The 20,171-nt window shown below is 40.4% G+C and overlaps 4 protein-coding genes across 7 annotated transcripts; 3 read left to right on the top strand and 1 right to left on the bottom strand.

Annotated features, from left to right (window-relative positions):
• Positions 1-47: 47 nt before the first annotated feature.
• On the top strand, positions 48-3,483 carry LOC124411143. 2 transcript variants are annotated; one of them, XM_046890066.1, is made up of 3 exons: positions 48-224; positions 611-2,144; positions 2,318-3,483. In XM_046890066.1, exons 1-3 carry the CDS (start codon positions 207-209, stop codon positions 2,731-2,733), a joined length of 1,968 nt encoding a protein of 655 aa, XP_046746022.1. In that variant the 5' UTR covers positions 48-206; the 3' UTR covers positions 2,734-3,483. The 2 variants fall into 2 exon arrangements, with proteins under 2 accessions (XP_046746022.1, XP_046746023.1); XM_046890067.1 differs by having other exon boundaries at positions 49-374.
• A 131-nt stretch (positions 3,484-3,614) lies between these two features.
• On the top strand, positions 3,615-6,490 carry LOC124411152 (actin-like protein 6B). 2 transcript variants are annotated; one of them, XM_046890085.1, is made up of 7 exons: positions 3,615-4,080; positions 4,298-4,492; positions 4,634-5,071; positions 5,515-5,855; positions 5,943-6,038; positions 6,129-6,318; positions 6,363-6,490. In XM_046890085.1, exons 1-6 carry the CDS (start codon positions 4,056-4,058, stop codon positions 6,291-6,293), a joined length of 1,260 nt encoding a protein of 419 aa, XP_046746041.1. In that variant the 5' UTR covers positions 3,615-4,055; the 3' UTR covers positions 6,294-6,318; positions 6,363-6,490. The 2 variants fall into 2 exon arrangements, with proteins under 2 accessions (XP_046746041.1, XP_046746040.1); XM_046890084.1 differs by having other exon boundaries at positions 6,129-6,312; positions 6,357-6,487.
• A 406-nt stretch (positions 6,491-6,896) lies between these two features.
• On the bottom strand, positions 6,897-12,668 carry LOC124411151 (battenin). Of its 2 annotated transcripts, none has more exons than XM_046890083.1 (8): positions 12,642-12,668; positions 9,205-9,365; positions 8,616-8,755; positions 8,373-8,531; positions 7,670-8,015; positions 7,347-7,496; positions 7,111-7,251; positions 6,897-7,034 (listed from the first exon to the last, which is right to left on the bottom strand). In XM_046890083.1, exons 1-8 carry the CDS (start codon positions 12,664-12,666, stop codon positions 6,897-6,899), a joined length of 1,260 nt encoding a protein of 419 aa, XP_046746039.1. In that variant the 5' UTR covers positions 12,667-12,668. The 2 variants fall into 2 exon arrangements, with proteins under 2 accessions (XP_046746039.1, XP_046746038.1); XM_046890082.1 differs by lacking the exon at positions 12,642-12,668 and adding an exon at positions 10,624-10,744.
• A 1,652-nt stretch (positions 12,669-14,320) lies between these two features.
• LOC124411140 (RNA exonuclease 1 homolog) lies at positions 14,321-19,765 on the top strand. Its single transcript, XM_046890061.1, has 9 exons — positions 14,321-14,630; positions 15,452-17,100; positions 17,182-17,548; positions 17,616-17,764; positions 17,891-18,355; positions 18,489-18,786; positions 18,918-19,083; positions 19,178-19,437; positions 19,537-19,765. Exons 1-9 carry the CDS (start codon positions 14,531-14,533, stop codon positions 19,620-19,622), a joined length of 3,540 nt encoding a protein of 1,179 aa, XP_046746017.1. The 5' UTR covers positions 14,321-14,530; the 3' UTR covers positions 19,623-19,765.
• The last annotated feature ends 406 nt before the right edge of the window (positions 19,766-20,171 follow it).

Genomic DNA, 20,171 nt, shown 5'->3' with positions numbered 1-20,171 from the left:
GATTTATTCATTACAGTTCCAACAGCCTAAACTTTCGCTTTTCTTTTCTCCTTTTGTTTTGATCTCCGGCCACCAATAGCGCTGGAATCGGTAGTAGTAAGGAGTCGCGCGAACTATGGTAATATGTATCCGGCAACAAGCCGGCAGATCAGGCAGTAACAGACGTAAACAACTTTGTAGTTAGTCAAGTTGACCGAAGCGCAGGCATGAATCCATTGATTGAGGTATTTATATATCCCAATAATGCTCTACATTAAACGGAAACCCCTCGGTTCGATTGTCACATGAAGTTATATTTTCTGTTATACGATGAAGAGTGGAATTTGCAACGCGTAGTGTCTGTGGAATTCTTTACAATTTGACTAATTCCAACGGTACGTGATTTTTGAAAACTTACTCGTGCCATTGAAGGTTAAAGAATGTTATGAAAGAACTGTACTAACGCTATAGAACTGTTATCACAGTGAAAGGATATTAGTTATGTTGAATAAAAGTTGATAAATCAATTACGTTATGCGGTTAATGGTTGTAAGATTAAGTACTGACTCCTTCAATCACTTGGGCATCCGACACTGACACCAATTAAAGTTGTGTGCTTTATTGTCAACAGGATAACCGTTGTCACAGCTGCAAGAAACTGTTTTGCTGCAGTAGTTGCCGTGAGTTACACGAACAGAAGAAGCACCCAAGGCCGAAAACGGACGCGGATTGCTGTCTTTGTTTGTCAAAAAAATTACCACTCGAAAAATTCGAGGATGCAAACTTCCTTTGCCACTTGGTTATCCGTCATTTGCCGTTGATGTGCGTCTTGTGCGGTCAGATATACCGCAGCAGTTCGGATTTAGAAAACTTTGAAAGATGTGAGTTCTGGCGGCAGAAAAAAAATTGCAACTTTCTACCTCCGGATCAGGTGAAAAAACTTTCTGCACAAGTTACGCCGTCGCCTATCACAAAAACTCTGTCGTGTCCAACGTCTTGTCGAAAAGAATCGCCCTCTATCGATTCGGAATTTCACAGCTTGCAGGGTTTTACTTTTCCCCAGGAATTAATGCGAAACACCAGCACTCCTATGCACGGCAGTGTCACTGATCAAAGATCGGGATTTCATTTCAACAATAAGACGTCCAAGTTTCCATCGTTTCATCTTAAAACCCCAAGAACCCCGAGGGTCGAGGAAAACCCATCGCCAACGCTCTTTTACTCAGCAACCAGCCAACTGCTCACTTCAAAGGATATCAACTCTGACAGTTGCGTTTCAGCAATTGCGGGTAGTGTTTCTTCCAGCTCAAGATCATTTGGCAGTGTTCACACACCATCGAGGTCTACCGTCATTGCGAATCGCATGTCAGAGGGTTGTTCTGGGTATTCAAGAGAAATTTTCAAGACAAATTCCAGCCGGGCTTTGGGAGTAATGGAGGAACAGGAAGAGCAAGTTTCTATTTGCATGGATTTAACCGAAGCGCAAGATAATCTTCAAAAAATGTTTGATGCTCGGAAGGATTCGGATTCACCAACCGCACCGAAATATTTATCCAAGAAAGTGCGGTTTTCTGATCAGCACCAGATCATGGCCGACAGTACGGTTGACCCAGTCTCGGATAATGAAGAATTTTATGAAGCTCCCGAGATCCTCGGGGGGAAATTGGCCTGCAGTGTTCAAAACGACTCGGATGCTCGGATCGTGCAACAGAACGAGGACAACTCGGACAAGGAGAATGTTGAGAATCGAGAGGAATCGGAATCGTTCAAAACTCCCTCATCAACTCCATCAGCAACCTCATCAAGAGTCGTAATGATGGTTGTTGTTGAGAATGGGTTTGAGATTTCAACGTCTAACCTCATACCCCTGATCAATTCCAGTCTGGAGAAACTTGATCAAACCAAACCTTTGGTTAAGAACATCACTTCTTCGTTACCCAACGTTTCTAGTCACTTTCAACACCCCTCCAGTAGCTTAGTTCGATCGATTTCATCGATTGATAGCTACACAGCTTCATCCACTAATTATTATTACGAACCTTCAAACACATCTTCGACGACACCCGTCGAACCTCAAAAAAATATTTCGGAGTTGTCAAGTCATGTTGGTGGGATTTTTTCAGCAGTGGCTCAAGTCATGAGAAACGCCTTCAGAGGACTTCCTGGTAAGGGTGATCGAACAATCGTAGAAAATTTGACAACTGTTGTACAATTCCACTTATGCGACGATCCTATTAGTCGTTCCCGGCCAAGAACAAAACCGGAAATCATTTGGCGGATGAAACGTACATCAGTCATGGATCCAGCAATGTATGCACTAAAGTGAAATCCATTTCAGGTACGGGTCCATCGAAAGGTTCTCCAACTAGGGTGTCAGAGGCTTTAACCGAGAGTAGAGGGCTCAACTCTACAGGATCTCGAACAAGTCCTTCAAGGTTTTCGACAATGGCGACATCGCTTCTGCGCCGTCCGGGTAAGCGTTCAAGAGATGCAATAAACGACGCAGTATCACCTTATCGTCGAGAGCTGCGTAGCCCCCGAAACGATACGGGAAGCAGTCCGGTTGCAAAGCGACCCAGAAGTTGGCACAGAATTAGGGGTCGTGACCCCATAGCCAGAATGCGCACGGGTACCTCCACAGCTACCCGAGGTGTTTCCTCGGAAACCCAACACTTTCAGCAGGGTTCTCTATCGGCAGGAGACACCGTTCTTCCAATTCCATCCAGGGCTCATCAGTCGACTCAAACAGATTAGCGTTTCTACGGCTAAGTAGTTTTGGTAGGCATAAAAAACTAGAACAGAGGATTGAAAGTAGGACCAAAATATCGAATTTATAAAGATGTGAAAATTTGATTCGTGAATTATTAAAATTTAGAAAGTCCAAGTAAAGAAAATTGAAAATATAAAAAGTCCAGATACAGAAAGGTCAGAACAAAAACCGGCAAAATTTAGAATCTGTCAAGAATTTCATACTAACGAGACGAATTCCGACCATACTATATTTTGATATTCCATATTCTAGCCTTTTTATTTTTTTACCTCTCCATACTTCCGGGCACCATATTTTAAATTCTGCAAATTAAGTTTTCGCTTGTTAAAAATTTCAATATTGAGGCCCTTCTATTCTTCGACCTTTCTATATTTTTACCCTCGCCCAACAGTTTTGCTGTACAAAAGAAGGAAATGGTATGCTACCACTTCTTCTGTTGCTTTTTTTACGCAGTTGATTGCAAATCTTCCAACATTTCTATGTCTTAATTATGTTGTTTTTTTGTACTTTTTAGATATCGTGTATATAAGTGATCGATTGTCGGGGTATAAGTGCCAATCTTAATTCTTAACTTTACGATGCCTGTTAACTATATGTGTTTTGATTTGTTTGTCCATAAGTGTCGTACTTTACACATTGTGTTTTGCAATTAGAGCAACTTTTTATTGAATTTAGACTGAACTTTCTCCGTGGTATTTAATCAGAAGTACGAACTTGATTGCCACTAACGTATTGTATAATATATTTTGTGAATAAAACAGAATTGCGATTTATACCTTCCTTTCATATACATGACCTTACAGAATAGTTTGCACGAAAAAGTTTCATACTTTCGTTGGAAATCAAGCGCATAAATTTCCTTTGCGAACGATGTTTTCGAGACAGGTATTATAAAAAATGTTTTCTACCAGTGATAGAATACGATTCACCGACAGATTATAATGCAATAGTCCATCCCTCTCAACACATTCATCAATATAAGCGTGAAATGTCGAAGCTGTGCAGATTAAAAAAAAATCTGCAGTCATTACACGCGGGACGGAGGGAATGTGGATGGTTATGGTATGTGAAGAAGAGCCGGGACGACAGCCACACCTCGCCCAGACATAATGTATACCTTACCCGGCCGGGAATCGAACTGCACGACGGCGAGGTCGTCGACCCGGGTCTGGGGTTGGCAGTAACCTGGTTACGGAGGCGCAGACCAGTATCAGCGAATCTCGCGTCCCTGATTATGGACCCGTCGCCCTCTCGCGCGGCGCATGCGCCCATTCGTTAAGACAGCACCGTATGATTTTTGCTTACTATGAGCGGTGGTGTCTACGGCGGTGGTAAGTTGCTCTCAGTCATTAATAAGAGTACTTAGATTACGGATACGTTTTAACTAAAAGGTGAGGTTGAAACTTCTGATGCTTATTGATTTGTCATTTCCATGTCGATGCGAGTGAAGCAGGAATGTTGAAACATGCAGGGAATGTTTGGGTGGAAAAAGTAGAAACGCGAGTGATTTCTTTGAATCATAACACATTTTTACTCTCTTCCGTGCAGACGAAGTTGGTGCTATTATATTTGACATTGGTCACCAAAGCTTGCGGGTGGGATATGGGGGTGAGGATTCTCCAAAAGCTGAGGTACCAACGAGCCTTGGTGTCTGGGAAGATGCCGCTGATCAGCAGCAGGATAACCAAACGAATAAGAAACGATTCAACATTGACACCACGGCTATACAAGTCCGCAAGAAAGGTATGGCATGCATGGGGTGCCAGCGTTCCACCGTCCGTGTATAACATGTAGAATGACATCCACTGTTCTCTTTCCACGCCTCTCTTAAAAATTGAATCGTAAAATACAATCGACTATAATAGGCACATGTTTTTTCTGTAGACATGGAAATAATCAGCTTGATGAAGGATGGCATGATCGAAGATTGGGACATGTTTGAAAAGTTGGCCGAATACACCTACAAAAACCGGCTCCACGCTGTCGCCGAGCACCACCCGATCCTGATGACGGAATGCCCATGGAATACCAGATTCAAGCGTGAAAAGCTGTTGGAGTTAATGTTCGAAAAGTTCAACGTACCTGCAATGTACATTTGCAAAAACGCCGTCCTGGCAGCGTACGCAAACGGCAGATCGACCGCGATGGTCGTCGACAGTGGTGCGACTCATACCAGCGCTGTCCCGGTTCACGACGGATATGTCATCACCCAGGGGATAGTGAAGAGTCCATTGGGCGGTGACTTCATTACGATGCAGTGCAAGCAGTTTCTCGAGGATAAGGATATCGACTTGACGCCAGCCTGTTTGGTCGCATCTAAAGGTATAAAACGAGAGGTTCTCCTGAAAGGACCAGCTGCTCGATAAATTGCTCCTCTCCTAGTTTATATGCGCAGCCAACTTTGTGAAAGTGTTACTAGCATGGTAGGCAAAGTGGATGTTGCGAAGTGGATCATGGCGGTGCCGTAACCATATACTTAATACAGATCTCTATGAGAGAGGTTATGGTTGACTGTCACTTGTCAACTGATCGAGATTCTAGGGAATTTTTTCTGGTTGACGAAGGTTTGCTTCAGGCTGGGAGAATGGATGTGAGCCAATCAAAATTAAGCAAGTCGAACGAGTAGGTCCTGTCGAGAGAACCTCTCGGTATATGATGCACAATAATTATTGCGTCATTATTCGGGGCGCAAACGAATTTGAAACGTTTCCTAAGTCGATGGAAAAAATGAGAAAATACCTTCTTCACAAGAATGAATTTTTCAGACGTCGTTCGAGAGCAGGATCCACCGCGCTGGACGCGTCGTCCAGGTCCAGAGCCGACGTCCAGCTGGCTGAATCACATGGTCCGGGAGCTTCTGCAGGACTTTCAAACGAACACGTTGCAAATATCCGATGGCCCCTACGACGAGGACATCGCGAGTTCGTTGCCGATGAAGCGATACGAGTTCCCCACTGGTTATAACGACGACTTCGGCTCACCTCGTCTCATGATACCGGAGGCGCTTTTCGACCCGAGTAATGTGAAGGGAGTCGGTGCCAGTATTCTAGGAGTTGGTCCGTTGGTCACAACGAGCGTCGGGATGTGCGACATGGACATTAGACCTGTAGGTGTTAAATTTTAGAACGACCGTATAAGACTTGGACGAAGTAGGTGTGAGAAGTAGGTATTTTCACTTTGCTATTTGTTTCAGAGTTTGTACGGCAGTGTCGTTGTAACGGGCGGCAACTCCTGCCTAGCGGGATTTAGCGATCGACTCAACAGAGATCTCGTCAGCAAAACGCCGCCGGTAATTATGCTTTGACAATCCTCATTTTTCATCCCTTCTTTTACACCATATTTCGATGATGTTTGATTTTTTATCGACTCGTTTTCGCAGAGTATGAGACTGAAGATAATATGTGCCAATAGCTCCAGCGAACGGCGATACGGGGCTTGGATCGGAGGTTCGATTTTAAGTTCGCTCGGGTCGTTCCAACAGATGTGGTTGTCACGTCAGGAATACGAAGAGTCTGGTAAATTAATTCTAGACAGATGCTCGTGAGATTCAATCTTGAGTTTCAACAATTGTCACTATCGAAAGTTTTCCTGTCAGTTTATCAATTTGACAATTTTCATACCACGAATAATTGGTATGATATGTCAGAGAATATTATAGTATGATCATTTGAAAGTGATTAAGAAACCTTAGAGTATACATATGTAAGTATACGAAGTATAGGCCATTTTACTCGCATCATCCAGTAGATTTATTATATTTAAGTACCCACGCTCTTCCTGAAATGTTATCATGACTGTAATCTATATCACAATTTTTAATAATCAATTTAACAATATTGTACAACAATAACAGATGGAAAATAAAATTTACCATCTCGCATAAAAATACCGTTTGTACCATTATATTGACGATAGCATTTTTCCGAGCGCTATTTCTATTTGCCTAAGTATATGCAATCTGATGGTTTTTTGGTACGAAAATCATATATAAATACCAAGTTTTCACGGGAAAAAAATTTCGGAGATTAAAAACTTATTATTAAGTACCTGAATTTTTCGAGCCATTCCTCGTGATTAGAACTGCATATCACTGCAGTATGCATTCTTAATTATAATGAATATAATTTGACTTCGACTTATTGTTAGTTCACCCTAGGCGCGTTGGTTGAGGTAGTTTACAAATGGCATTGTGCACTGGAATCGATATCCAGCCAGCTAAAGCGATACCGATTGAATCCGCCATGGTTGTTATTCCGAGTGAGAATTCTCGATCTTCTTCTGGTACCTATGTTGATCATTTAACAATGAATTGATCATGTTCTCCAAAAAGTGAAAAACTGATTCATTTCATAATTCCTCACCTCTTTGGACATTTTGTAAAAAGTGTTGACGTACGCTCCTCCGCCAAGAAGTCCTTCCCACAATACGATCACAAATACGATCCAGATATTCGGAATGTAGAAGTACAACGTCTCGAAGGTCATTATTACTACGTTGACAAGCTGAAAAATAATTACAGGATACAACGCATGTGATATGTATAATTATTTAAATCATCTTAGTTGTTCCTGGATAACATATCAGAGTAATTATTTACCTGAAGGACTGCCATTATCCAGATCCTGTTGATCGTAACCAAATTAACCGATGATCTAGATATGAAAACACCGATTTGGTAATCAACTTGAAGCCATCTATATTGTGCAGCGTGGTCCAACCATATTCCGTCAAAATCGATTAGCTCAAACTATAGAAACAGTAGAAAATTGAAGATAAATGTTACAGTAACGTTTAGATTCAATTTCCTTCACCGTTTAAGCAAACAAACAAAAAAAAAATACATGGTGAACAGATCAAGTCATAGAACTCTGATGACATAGCTTAACCATTTCCTTATCGTAATCAAGAAATTATTCTCACCAATCCTTGATTGATGAAGTATTCGAATAAGTAAACGAGTCCAATCGGTATCATATATTTCAAGAGTCCTGGCACTATGGCCAATTTTTGCTTTAATGTCTTTTTTGGGATCGTAACGACCTCCTTTGCATTTTCTTTACTGCCATTTCCGAGGTTTGAAACTGGCAGTGCAGTTTCTTTAGGATGGACCAATATGATCCAGAACGCGATCGCTTGAATTACCGGCACGACGAGCATCACAAGAATAGTATTTTCAGTGCTCAGCCATAGCGTCAGACCGGCGTAAGAAACCGCTCCAATTACACCTGCACCACCTGTCCCCGATGACCACGTTGAAATAACGTTTCTATAAAAAATATAAAAGTTACTAAGAATGAAGAAAACACGTGTTTTTTACCGTCTAAATCCATGACAGATTGATAAAACGACACACATAGTTTACAGTTATTTATATGCTTATAATAGATTGCGGTAATATTTCATACGAGATTCCAAGTATCAAAGAATTAAAGAGCGCATATCATAATAACGACGCGAGAGCAATAAAGATAACAGAAGACTCGTGAGTTATTACAGAAATTGGTTTCAGAAACTAACAATAGAATAATTCACGTGCACCGTGATGAAAGAAAATTGAAAAGAAAAAAACGGCGCATTTAGTGATTCGAAAGTGTGAAAGTTTTTGGAATTTTACATGTCTTACTTGTCAAAGTAGTGGCTGTATCCCAACAGTGTGACCTCACCTAGGCCGGAAGATAAGGAAGTAACGATCACACCTAGAATCGCTAACCATTCTGAAGCAGCCAGAGCTACCATGATGAATCCGGAACCAGCCATAATAACGCATGATAATAATCTCAAGCTGCAAGGGTATCTTTAGATGTATCCTAATTTCCAGACGAAGAAAATTGAATTATAAAATATCAAGAAACAGTCATTTACTCACTGTACGAAAAATGGCAAGAATGGCGCGATAATCTTAGTCGCAAGCGACGGTATTATATCCGCCAGGAGTATGGCACCTGTCGACAAAGTATTACAATCTCTCGATGTCGTTGTGTTATCTGTAGTTTCCGAAGATGACGACTATAGAGAAAAGAGAATCATAATCAAAACAGTATGTGCAAACCTGTGATTTATGGCTCTGTCTATATGCGTCAACGTTGTCCGAGCTGTATAAATTAGACAAATACAATCGAACATTGCCAATGAGGATGGAATTTTTTTGCTCTTTCGTCCTTCTCCATATTTTAATCTGCACAAATTGCCACGGAATGAAGCAGTTCAATGATATAGGAAACTCTAGTGGATATTATACGCATTGCAACAGTACTGCAGCGTCAATTTATAAGTTCGAAAGATTCAGAGACGCTCGTGAAACAAGAAAACTGACTGTGATTAGATACGGGACGCCCATTTTCAATGCTAATTTGATACGAGTTAATTAATTGTTGCATTCCGAGGGAGAGCAGTCAAACGATAACAATTGTATGTTTCCGTTGATTGTGAGTGGTTATTAGCGAATCGTAACTCACCGTGGAACCAAACTTGCTTTCAATGATGTCGTGAGCCGCACTTAGCATCACAACGTAGCCATAATTGTTGCACAATCCAAGAATCCAAAAAGCAATCAAGTTCCTCCATTTCTTTCGTTTCTCAGCCTGAGCCTCAGGGTCGATTGGATCATTCCGCGTCCCTGTGATATGCAATAACTTTTTCACCATTTCAATAACAAGAAAGTATGTTCAGACAACTTGATGGAGTGTTGAAAATTTTGTCGAGCGACCTTAAACGCTTATAATATTATCGGCACTGCCACGCCAAGTGATCACTTTTCTTGCAGATTCACTTTCCTTATAGTAATGCTATTTTCCCTCCAGACTGCGTTCACAGTTTCACACACGAACACAACGGCAGCTTATACAGCCTGCAGTCAGTTTGCCACGTTTCTTGGTAACTATACGACTGTACAGCTAAAATGCGAGCTCGTCGGTAAATCCCGGCACGACATATGTTATCAACACGAACGGTAGGTGATCTTGTAAAGGGAGTAGAAAATGACGAAAGTAAACATATACATGTATAACCCGAATACGTGTACCATAGTAGCGATGATCAACTGCAATCAAGTTATAATAACTCTGCAGTTTGATTTCGCACCGAACAGAGCAATCAAGCAGTAAGAACCCATGCAACCCGACTGGGTTTCCCAACTGATTATGAATGCACCAACACAACTACGCTGTTCCGTTGTAATACATTTGGCTCACACTTAGACAGCCACGCCGAAGATCGACCATGACCATTACCGACGAATTGAAAATTCGCTCAGGGTATCCTCCAGTTCATGAATTATGCATCAACTGGTCATCCTTTCGAACTGATATCTACAGCACGTGAACTATGTGGTTAAAGAAAAAAAGTGCGAATTCAGATATTTCTATTACGTATGAATGATAACGATGAGGGTGGGGATTAATACTTGGAAAGATCAATATTTGGAATGGCTGATAGATCGAAATTTGAAAAATGCGAAAAGACCATAACGGCAGATGAATTGTTAGAAATCTCAATTCTTGAGAGGGTTAATCATTCTCATTATTCGAAATTTCTTTAAATTTCTGTACACATCTGTATAGTTTATTTAAAAATTGGTCTGAAAGTTGTACAAGCATTTCGCGGTCGCAGATCCATTTGCAGGATAATTGTGGTTATTGTTTTACATCAGTCGCCATATCTTTGCTGAAAAATATTTATCCTTAATGTATAGTGAATGGTGAAAGGAGCTTAAAAGATCGTCGAAAAGCAGTTGGTTTGCAAAATTAAAATGAAAACGGTTGCGATTGATACGTCATGAGACAGGGAAAGTGTAGGAATGAATGAAAACGACATATTTTGGCGAAATTCATTATGATTTACATATATGATTTGGACGAAGGTTTTCTCTTTAGTACCTAAGGAATCCCAGCTGTAAATTAACGAAACTCTGGAACTTGATGGGTTATCAAAATCCGCTGAAGAATAACTGAGATGCGTCATTTTCGTGCAGCCGAGCTGCATGTCACAATTGTCAAAATAGCTGTTACCCACGCTCCTCCATTCTCCACCGATATCGAACAGATGTTTATTTTTGACGGCTAGTCAAGACGCGAGCTCCGAGTGAATTTCGAGCACGTTTAAAGAGTAACTATTCAGATCGTGTACGCGAATGGAAAGCGTTCTGTGCAGTCAAGGCCAATGAATCCACGGACAAAGTCGGTGTGTCAAGGACAAAACGATGACAACAAATGTTTGAATTAACCGTAACCGGCAGCTGCAGTCTTGATATAACCTGACAAAACAAATGGATTAAAACGGCCCCGAGTTTTATCACTGCTTAAGGTATTCGACAGTTTCCTCAAAAATTATAGTTACGAATCGGTAGATTTGTAATTCGACTTCTGTGAAAGTTTTTGGAAAAACTTGTGTGGTTTGTCAATTGAACTTTCGTTCGAATGAATGTTCGCAACTTGTGGAAGATATTAATTTCATCCATATCCATTCGGAGTTCTTGCCACAATAAGAGAATGAAGCGCGTGAACCTGGATCAACGAGATGCTATTATTTCTGTATAGCTGATGGCGACATTTCAATTATTCGTCGATTAAAACAGTGAAGCCAGGAGTTGAAATCATCCAGTATACGCGTCTCTTGTATAGTTACACGTGTAGCATCAATTCTGAACGTTGTTTACGAGTATAAGTTTTTTTTTTTTTTTTAATCCAATTTGCCTCACAAAAGATGCTGATGACTGGAATATCTGTACATACATGCACTCTCTTTTTCATGATCACTGATCCCGTAACTGATAAAATACACGTTTTAGCGGATTCGAAAGATTTCATTCCGCGTTTACATGGTGCGTAGATTCGCTGGTTATGTATACACTCGGACTATATATAAGTGGAATGTTTTGCATAGAAGATAATTCAGCGAAACATCTGTGTTTTTGACCTTATTGACGTAGGTTCTAGAATTTTCTTTGCCAACTAGCAAACACGTGGCTTGATGTAGTAGAAGATAACAAAATGGCAGAATTGACTGTGAAACGAAACGGCGGGGAATTAAAACAGGATACGATTTTGGCTATGCAGTAACCACATATTACAGTGTTATACTGTGCCAGTGGCGGATTTACACTACAATTCTATACTCTAGTTCACAAACGTATTAATTACAATTTTTTGTCAGTAAAATTATAACTTTATGATTTGTGCACTATCGTCCTAATTACACCACCTTTTTCCAATAATTAGTATGATTTTGAACTAGGGGATCGATGTATCTGTTCCTAGATTACGTAAATCAAAAAAATTTTGGCCTGAAATTTGGTGCCTCTACAATCTGCTGCCCTAGGCTTTACGGTACAAAATCCTTATAGCGCCAGGCACGCAATAGCGAGTAACCTTCATGCGCGATAAATAATTTTTTAAATACAATTCCATGCAGCTTAATTGTGTAGATATCCGAAGAAGTATCGTAGTTAACGATGGTGACATTGTACATTGAAGTTTGTATTGAGTTAAATACTGTTATTGACTTCAATTTTTAAACGATAACAAGAGCAGCAATACTTTCACAATAGAGAAATATATAGACTTCAACGTCTGATTTACTTAATTTGCATACTCGCAACAAGCATATTGACATCGGCAGTATGTATTTTAAGTTTTAATTTACAAATATCATCGACAGGCTGAATCATCATTAATGAAATTGAATAACTATTATCGACAAAACATGTTTTCAATATAAGTATAAAGAAATTCACATGACGTGAGAAAGAACAAAAAAATAGTCTTGAAATAAAAGCCTACGTTTCCTGTGGCACAGTTAAGCATACAATTTATTCTTTTTAGATTAGTCTGAAGCAAAACACATATACACTTATTCTGAATAAAGTTGTAGAAAATGATTTTTTTGCAATAAATACCTGACAACTCTTTATCGGTACTCATATTTTCTGCGTCAGGTAGCACGTTGACGACTTCTAAGACCAACGGTGTTTCAGCCAAAAGTACAAGATGTCCGTTCAAGTGTTAGTCGAAGATCCTGATCGGATAAGAATTACACACAGATAACGAAAGCCTCGATTGCCCCGCCACAATTAACTCTCTGACAAGCAGCTGTACGAATTCATTGGATTTTCGTACAAATTAGATAAAACTATCCTATTTGAGACATTGATCAGACTCCATACCCAATCCCACTCCGTCAAACCACTCGCAGTGTTCGTGTACATCTTAAGCTCAACCATCGCACATTGTAGATACATTAGAACTCCATCGTGATGCAAAACGAAACGCGACTATTGCAAGATGTTATCTACGGCAATCGGGGAACAAGCTCTAAGCGATAGCTTAATACTTTCAATACCACAGCACGAGTAGAAATGATAATTCGATAACCTCTTGATAACAGTTCAATGAGCAGTGGAGCAATTAGATCAATCTTTAGGCTATAACGCACAGGCCTATACAAGTGTCAAAATTGATTGGGTAGTACAAAGTGAAAGAAACATACCTTTTGATGACTCAGATATCATTCAATTCGATTATATTGGATGAAATTGCAACTACACTTTCGCTGTACAGACGTACAAAATATGTATACATGATATAATTATTGTTTAGGAATAATCATAGTTATGAAATTGTTTACTTTCATGAAAAGCATCTATACATGAAGTATCTTTATTATTTTGGAGAAAAATTGGTGAAGTATGAATTATGTGAAAACTAGTGCCGTCCTTTGAAGGGGGAATGCTGCAATCATTTTCAAGTTTGAATGGTGTTCCGTTGCTGGTCCCTTTCTAACTTGAAATGAACATTTCTTACGGATAATCATGGGCATGTGTAGTATAATAACTGTATTTATATATTGAACAACACTAATTATACGTTTGGTATGATATTTGAATATTTGCATACCGTTATTATACATATCGCTAATACAGAATGAAAATTGAGTTGAAACCGACGGATGGTCACGCTTGTTTGTTACCTGCGCAATGATAATCGAGAAAGCTGAGAACGAGCAGTCAGACTAGATTCCAAGCAATCCAAAAAAAAAAAATTAGGAAATGATTATTCTTGAGATATCTGTTTATAAATGTATTAATCAATTTAATATTCCTGTACGAACATGTATTACATAAAAAAAAAAGAACATCTTTGAAACAAAACTTGTCACCCGATGGTAAAAATCTTCTAAAAATATAATCGAATGAAAATAAATTCGTAAACAGATAGATTTAATTGATAACAATATTGAATAAATTAGTTAAGCACATTATACTCGTTTCCAGACCATCGCTTGTTTTGACGTGGTATCCTCAATAAGCAATCTATATTATCCACTGCTGGTAAAGCAGTGAGAAACGGTCGACTGCCGACAGACGTAAGCCAGCGGAATTTAGTTCAAAGAAACAGTTTCGTGTCGGTGGGCGCTGGCACTCCTCAATGATTTCTCACTGATTGGTGGAAATACATCAGAGGAAGACACAAAGCGAAATGTACGTAACCTCAAAGCTGCACAACGCCAACATTTCACTTGGTTTTTTTTTGCCGTGGGTAGAGCGCGTTGACGATTGTTGATAATATTTCGGCAGATAGATAGATCTGTCGACAATTATTACAAAAAAAAAAAAAAAAAAAATACATCTACTTGATTAATAAAGAAATAAATGAATACAAAGAACTAAGATGCGCCCACTTGATATCGTTAATGTTAAATCATAGTTATTCCTGTAATAATTAAACTGACTGTTCTTTCGTCACCATGATAATATGTGCTCGTTGAAGTAATGAGATACGTCCAGTTATGTTGCCGTCGACGGGATATTTCAAGACAATAAATTGCCCGTTTTATGACAGCGGACTCTGCGAGAGGCCCTATTGCCACTTCAAACATCCACGGAGAGGTAATGAGAAGAAAATAAACAATTCAAATGTTTTTCTGAACCCCCATCAAAACTTGATCAGATGATCTCGTTCTCCCCATTTCTGTTTTTCAACTGTCAATGCGTCGCATCCAATTCTCGGTGTTTAAGATCACAATTTTGTGACGCGAATGTTGTTCATTGACAAGTAAAACAATTAAGGATCCGCCTCTCAATTACTTCGCCCCCCCATTCGGCCTATCATGTCTGCCATAATTTACCCCCATGAGCTACAAATCTTATCAAATAGCATTTTCTATTCGTTTACCGGCTACACAAATCTAACTCTGCACATCATAATCAACGTGTGTTGGCATAAGCAATCAACACTCGGAATTTGATAATTTCATGGTTATCAGGAACAACAAAAATGGACCCTATCTTGTCGAATGATAACTACATAGCTTTGTATAATCTGTATGCTAATGAGAAAACTCATGAAAAAATTTTTTGTGAACGATACAACACAAGGATGATAGTATTTATAAATGAACATGCGAAGGAAGATTTTGCACTCAGTTTCTACCTGGGCAAGGCTAGTGAATCTAGTTGAAAAATACTGCTATTCCTGCGATTGTACTTTGTCAATGTAGTTCGTTCAATAACTGCGAAATTGCAACAACTTTCATTTATGTCATTACCAATTTCCCAAACCTGATCCCATTTCAAATATTATCTCATGACGCTTTTCAACCACATCGAGGTGTAGAAAATTTGCATTCAGAGAACACCTCGTTTGTTTTAATTAATTGACGGGTTTACAGTGATTCAAGCACAATTTTCTAATGAGATGTTCGTTGCAGATGATGGAGCGTCCAACAGTGGAGCCCCCGTTCAGAGCGTGGCAACGAACGAAGGAGAAAGGGTCGACGGAGCTCCGTCGGACTCGAACACATTTCAACAATTGGTTTCTCAGGCAGTCAAAAAGGTACTGGCTGATCATGAGGTAGCAGAGACTGGTAAAATATCACAGAAAATTGTGTCAAGAGTAGTAGAAGAGCTGAATCCGACTCTGAGCTCAGCGGCAGGTTCGGTTTCTCATCAAGAGATATTGATTACTAAACCTACAGTGCAAGCAACACCGTGTGTTTATAATCCAACGCCGATAGCTGAGCTAAAGAAACGTCACATACCTGTTGTACCTTATATGCCCACAAGGGAGAGCAAAGTCGCGGTCAAGAGAAAGTCTTCACCGGATAGATTCAAGCCCTGGCTGAGCATCCCGCAAGAGATCGTAAACTCCTTGGACAATCCAGCAAGTGTCGCTCCAAGCTACTCAAGTGTTAAAGTTTCAGAAATAACTTACAAACCTACGGCCATATCGAGTAGCGGTGATGCTTCGTTTGTACACAGCTATGTACCGACAATCAAGTCTGATTCTTCGTCTCCAAACTCGTACGAAGATGGTAATTCGAGTGATTACATTTTCAAGAATAAAGACGTGTATCGGCCTAGGTCCAAGAAACGTCGCGAAGAATATGTACCCAAGAAACTCAAAGCGCCGCTCAAAACTGTGCAGCAATTAGAAGAGCCTGGTATAGGCGAACTTCTGATGAGTATAGACGAAAGCTTGAATGCTGGAAAAGAAGCCAGTGGACGTCTGGAAATTCGGCAATCTCAGGACTATGATCCAGAGATCGAAGCCCAATTTTCTGAAGAAGAAGAGCCAGATCAGACGATAAATAACATAGTCAAAGAAGACAATAAGACGGAGGGTGAAGTTGGAAGTGAAGATAAACCTAAGACAAGCCATAAGTCTAGTAACGGATCAGAGGATAAGCGTAATGGCAGTAAAACTAAGGAAGCTAGTAACAGCAGCAAGACGCAAGAGAGAAGAGACGGCAGTCTCAGCAAGGAGAGAGGAAGGTCAAAGGATAAGTCGGAGAAGGCTAAGGAAGGCAGCAAAGAGCAAAGAAAGGATTCTGAGGAAGCTGGCAATAAGGATACAAGTAGAGACAAGGAAAAGCGTAAACATAGTTCAAGTTCTAGTTCAAAGGAAAAACATCATTCCTCATCTTCCAGTAGGGATAAAAACAAAAGGCGGAGTTCAAGGGAAAGAAAGGATAGTAGACATAGCACGCGGGAGAGCTCAAAGAGAGGAGAAAATTCTTCTAGGTCTAGTAAAGATAAAGACAAAAGTGAAGAGCATAGAAAATCAAGTAGCCATCAAAAGCATAAAAGTAAATCAAGTTCTTCGTCAAGCAGAGATAGATATTCTTCAAAGAAAACAGACAAGAGTCGGTCTAGGTCAAGTACCAAGTCAAGTAGTTCGAGCAAGAAAACGGAGGCCAGAAAGAAGAGCGACGACGAAGCAAGCAGCGCCGAAGATCACGACGAAAAAGAAAACAGCCCTTCGATCAGGTTTCGACGTTCGCCTTCATATTCGGAGGAAATTTTAGAGATCTCAGACTCCGATCATGACATCGAAGAAGAATGTCTGAAAATTTTTCAGGTATGAAGTAGATAGATTTATATTGTTTTTAACACGTGAATCACGGTGTTGCATTTCAGTAGCTTTTTTCCAACTTGATAGGAATACGAGGTATCCGAACATCCCAAAGAAGTAAGAGTGAAAGAGCATCCGAGGCGAGAACCTGAAGAGGCTGAGGAACCTGGCCGGAAGAGAGTAGCTCATGCGTCAGCTGGTCAATATACCGAGTATAAAAGGACTCCAATTCAGCCGGCGAAAGCACCACCGAATCCTCACCTAAAATTGACCGATAGGTGGCGATTGATGAAAGAAGCAGTTGCCGAAAAAGTTGCAGCAGCAGCTGCTTTGCAGAGTTCTGCGTCCTTGACCTCGAATCAGACCTCAGACGCAACACCTTCGGCACTTCAGTTCTCGCATAAACCAACCTTGAACACGGCGACAAAGGGGGATCAGATTGTTAATGGAAATGGTAATCTAATTAGTTTCCACGAAACGCCGCGCGTACGCCGATGTATAGTTTATTTATTTTCCTCCAGGCCGATTGAGGATAGCTCATGTACCCTATGCAACGTCCCTAGCCTTGGCTAAGAAAAAGGTCTCCGAAGCTATCAACAAGAATTCCGAAAGCAAAACGATCGCCCAAACTGCCAAAGGTGGATCTCGTGTTGCTCACGTTCCTCAAGTAGTAAGTTGTCCATGTTTACCAAAAACTTATCACTTTAACCTTGGATTGTCTATCAGGGTGCGTTTGAAGTATTTAGGAGCATTACGGCTTCCTATACGTCATATTTTCACCTGGATCTTTCCCCAGATTCCCCAATTGATAAGGCCAGAGCCACTGCATGTAGCGACACAGAAGTTTCCGTTGAATGTACGTCAGTACTATGTGAACATGATGCAAGACGTTTGCATTCAAATATATACGAACGGCGAAGATGCGGCGCAGCGAGCCTTGAGGGAAGAATATGCGTGTCACGAGCGTTGCAAGGCTGTAGCGGTATACAAAAATTCTTGTATGCTAGCCACGCACCGTCTGAGAAAGGAATTGGACCAACAATCTACCGCAGAGAGCGGTGCTTCTCCGGCAAGCGGAACTGTTTCGCACGAAGCTGTTCTCGCGGGCAAATCCAAAGGCTCATGGAGCGTTGTGAAGACCAAGAGATCTGTCATGGAGTTCAAGGGAACCACTCTATACGCTCTTCTTTCCAAATGGATCATGACCGAGGAGCAACTGAAAGCGAACGGTTTTCCGAGGCCTCATCCGGACGGACCGACGGTAAAAAATTAGCTATGACTCATTGTCAGAGTGAGATAAGGAGAATGCACGTTTCAGATTTTGTGGAAAGATGATGGAGAATACGAATGATAACCGGAAGGAGCGACAAGGCGTAAAAATGATTTGTTTCCAGGGCCGCGTTAAAATCTACGTTCCAAACACCCGGAATCAGTCAATTTTGTCCAAAGTGCCTAACGAAAGGTTCTGCAGTCGTTGCAACCAGCCGTACATGGTCGACAAGCACGGGAATGCGGTGCTTCGACAAAACTGTATATATCACTGGGGCCGGAAGTTTACAATAAGAGGGGAGGGGAGGTACAGCTGCTGCCAGCAATATGGATCTGCGACTGGATGCTGTGACGCGAAAACTCACGTTTGGGATTACGTTGATTACGAAAATTTACGCGGTTACGTGAAAACTTTACCCAAAGGTAAGCCAAAGTCCGAATGCAAGAAGCTTTTGTCTTCATTCTTGCTGCTGTTGACGTTCCCTCATCTTTGAATAAGATGATAATGAATTCCGAAGAAAAAATCACTAGCCACTAGTTTATTCTTACTGTAGATTACATACCGGTTGAAGAGCAAGGCGTTTACGCACTGGACTGCGAAATGTCATACACAACGCAAGGACTCGAACTGACGAGGGTGACGGTGATTAACGAGGAATGCAACGTCGTCTACGAAACATTAGTTAAACCAGTTCACCCAGTTATAGACTATAACACAAGGTAATAAATATAGGTTGGCCTATCGGAATTGATGAATTCTGTTTTAAAACAATTGGAAAGAAAAAAAAATATTATCTTTGTAACGTCAATTCAGATTCTCAGGGATTACAGAGCAACATATGGAAGGAGTTACTACGTCTCTGTTAGACGTACAAGCCACTCTATTGACAATGTTCTCTGACAAAACGATACTCATTGGGCATAGCTTAGAGAGTGATTTTAAGGCACTCAAATTGGTTCACGATACCGTCGTTGACACGAGCATCATGTTTCCTCACCGTAACGGATATCCGCAAAAGAGGGCGCTGAGAAATTTATGCTCCGAATATCTTCAGAAAATCATACAAAATGACGGTAAGTCGTAGATGCGTCTTTATGATTTTTTATTGGAAACGAATGTTTCCAGGTACGCAGTGTTAATGCACGTCTATAGGTGTATTGTTTTGTTCTTAGTTGGAGGTCATGACAGTAACGAAGACGCCGTGTCATGTATGGAGTTGGTCCTTTGGAAACTGAAGGAGGAAGCCAAATCGCAATAAAATGTTTGAAGAGATATTCGAGTATCAGGAAAAGTCGTTTTATTTACCTGTAGCTAATTGCGTTTATATTAGCTGATTAATAAATTATACCATATTGTTTTATACAATACGTTACAATAACTGGTATACAATTTACCTATTAAGCTGAAAATCACTTTATTCTGATCCTCGTGTCTTTGTACTTCATTTGATGTTTTAATTGTCGACAAACTTAGAAAAAACTTCGAAAAAACTCGGATACGCGTACGGTAAATACATGTAACAAATTTTTTTATTTTTTTTTTCATGTTTTTTCCCACTGTGTTTGAGCAACTATTTGTCGTCACAGCAACGTACAACGGCAGAATATGTTCGAGAACAATTTTGAAAAAGCTAAATTTTTCGCTGGTGTTACTCGAAGAATGTAAGATCCTGTCCTACCGTATTTGGAAATAAAACTGTAATGGAAATCCGAGAGAACAATTTTTGTGCCTGCATTTACGATTTACTCGCCATGTAAATTCTTTTCACTCGCCCGCAGCGCTCGTGATTGCGTTATTATTAACGCGT

This window comes from Diprion similis, chromosome 10, assembly GCF_021155765.1.
Source record: "Diprion similis isolate iyDipSimi1 chromosome 10, iyDipSimi1.1, whole genome shotgun sequence".
NCBI classification, from domain to species: domain Eukaryota; kingdom Metazoa; phylum Arthropoda; class Insecta; order Hymenoptera; family Diprionidae; genus Diprion; species Diprion similis.
This window is presented reverse-complemented; position numbering and strand designations above follow the sequence as displayed.

What these genes read in the sequence shown, in the direction of transcription:
- LOC124411143 (XM_046890066.1), top strand. An exon ending in CGCCTTCAGAGGACTTCCTG is followed by an intron (nt 2,145 to 2,317) that starts GTAAGGGTGATC and finishes AATCCATTTCAG; the next exon opens with GTACGGGTCCATCGAAAGGT.
- LOC124411152 (XM_046890085.1), top strand. Translation starts at nt 4,056, where the DNA reads ATGAGCGGTGGTGTCTACGGCGGTG. An exon ending in CTGTTTGGTCGCATCTAAAG is followed by an intron (nt 5,072 to 5,514) that starts GTATAAAACGAG and finishes TGAATTTTTCAG; the next exon opens with ACGTCGTTCGAGAGCAGGAT. An exon ending in TCGTCAGCAAAACGCCGCCG is followed by an intron (nt 6,039 to 6,128) that starts GTAATTATGCTT and finishes TCGTTTTCGCAG; the next exon opens with AGTATGAGACTGAAGATAAT.
- LOC124411151 (XM_046890082.1), bottom strand. Translation starts at nt 10,729, where the DNA reads ATGCAGCTCGGCTGCACGAAAATGACGCATCTCAGTTATTCTTCAGCG. An exon ending in AAAGCAAGTTTGGTTCCACG is followed by an intron (nt 8,756 to 9,204) that starts GTGAGTTACGAT and finishes TTTTCTCTATAG; the next exon opens with TCGTCATCTTCGGAAACTAC. An exon ending in ACTTCATCAATCAAGGATTG is followed by an intron (nt 7,497 to 7,669) that starts GTGAGAATAATT and finishes CTGTTTCTATAG; the next exon opens with TTTGAGCTAATCGATTTTGA.
- LOC124411140 (XM_046890061.1), top strand. Translation starts at nt 14,531, where the DNA reads ATGTTGCCGTCGACGGGATATTTCAAGACAATAAATTGCCCGTTTTAT. An exon ending in CTCATCCGGACGGACCGACG is followed by an intron (nt 18,356 to 18,488) that starts GTAAAAAATTAG and finishes ATTTGTTTCCAG; the next exon opens with GGCCGCGTTAAAATCTACGT. An exon ending in GAAAATCATACAAAATGACG is followed by an intron (nt 19,438 to 19,536) that starts GTAAGTCGTAGA and finishes TTTTGTTCTTAG; the next exon opens with TTGGAGGTCATGACAGTAAC.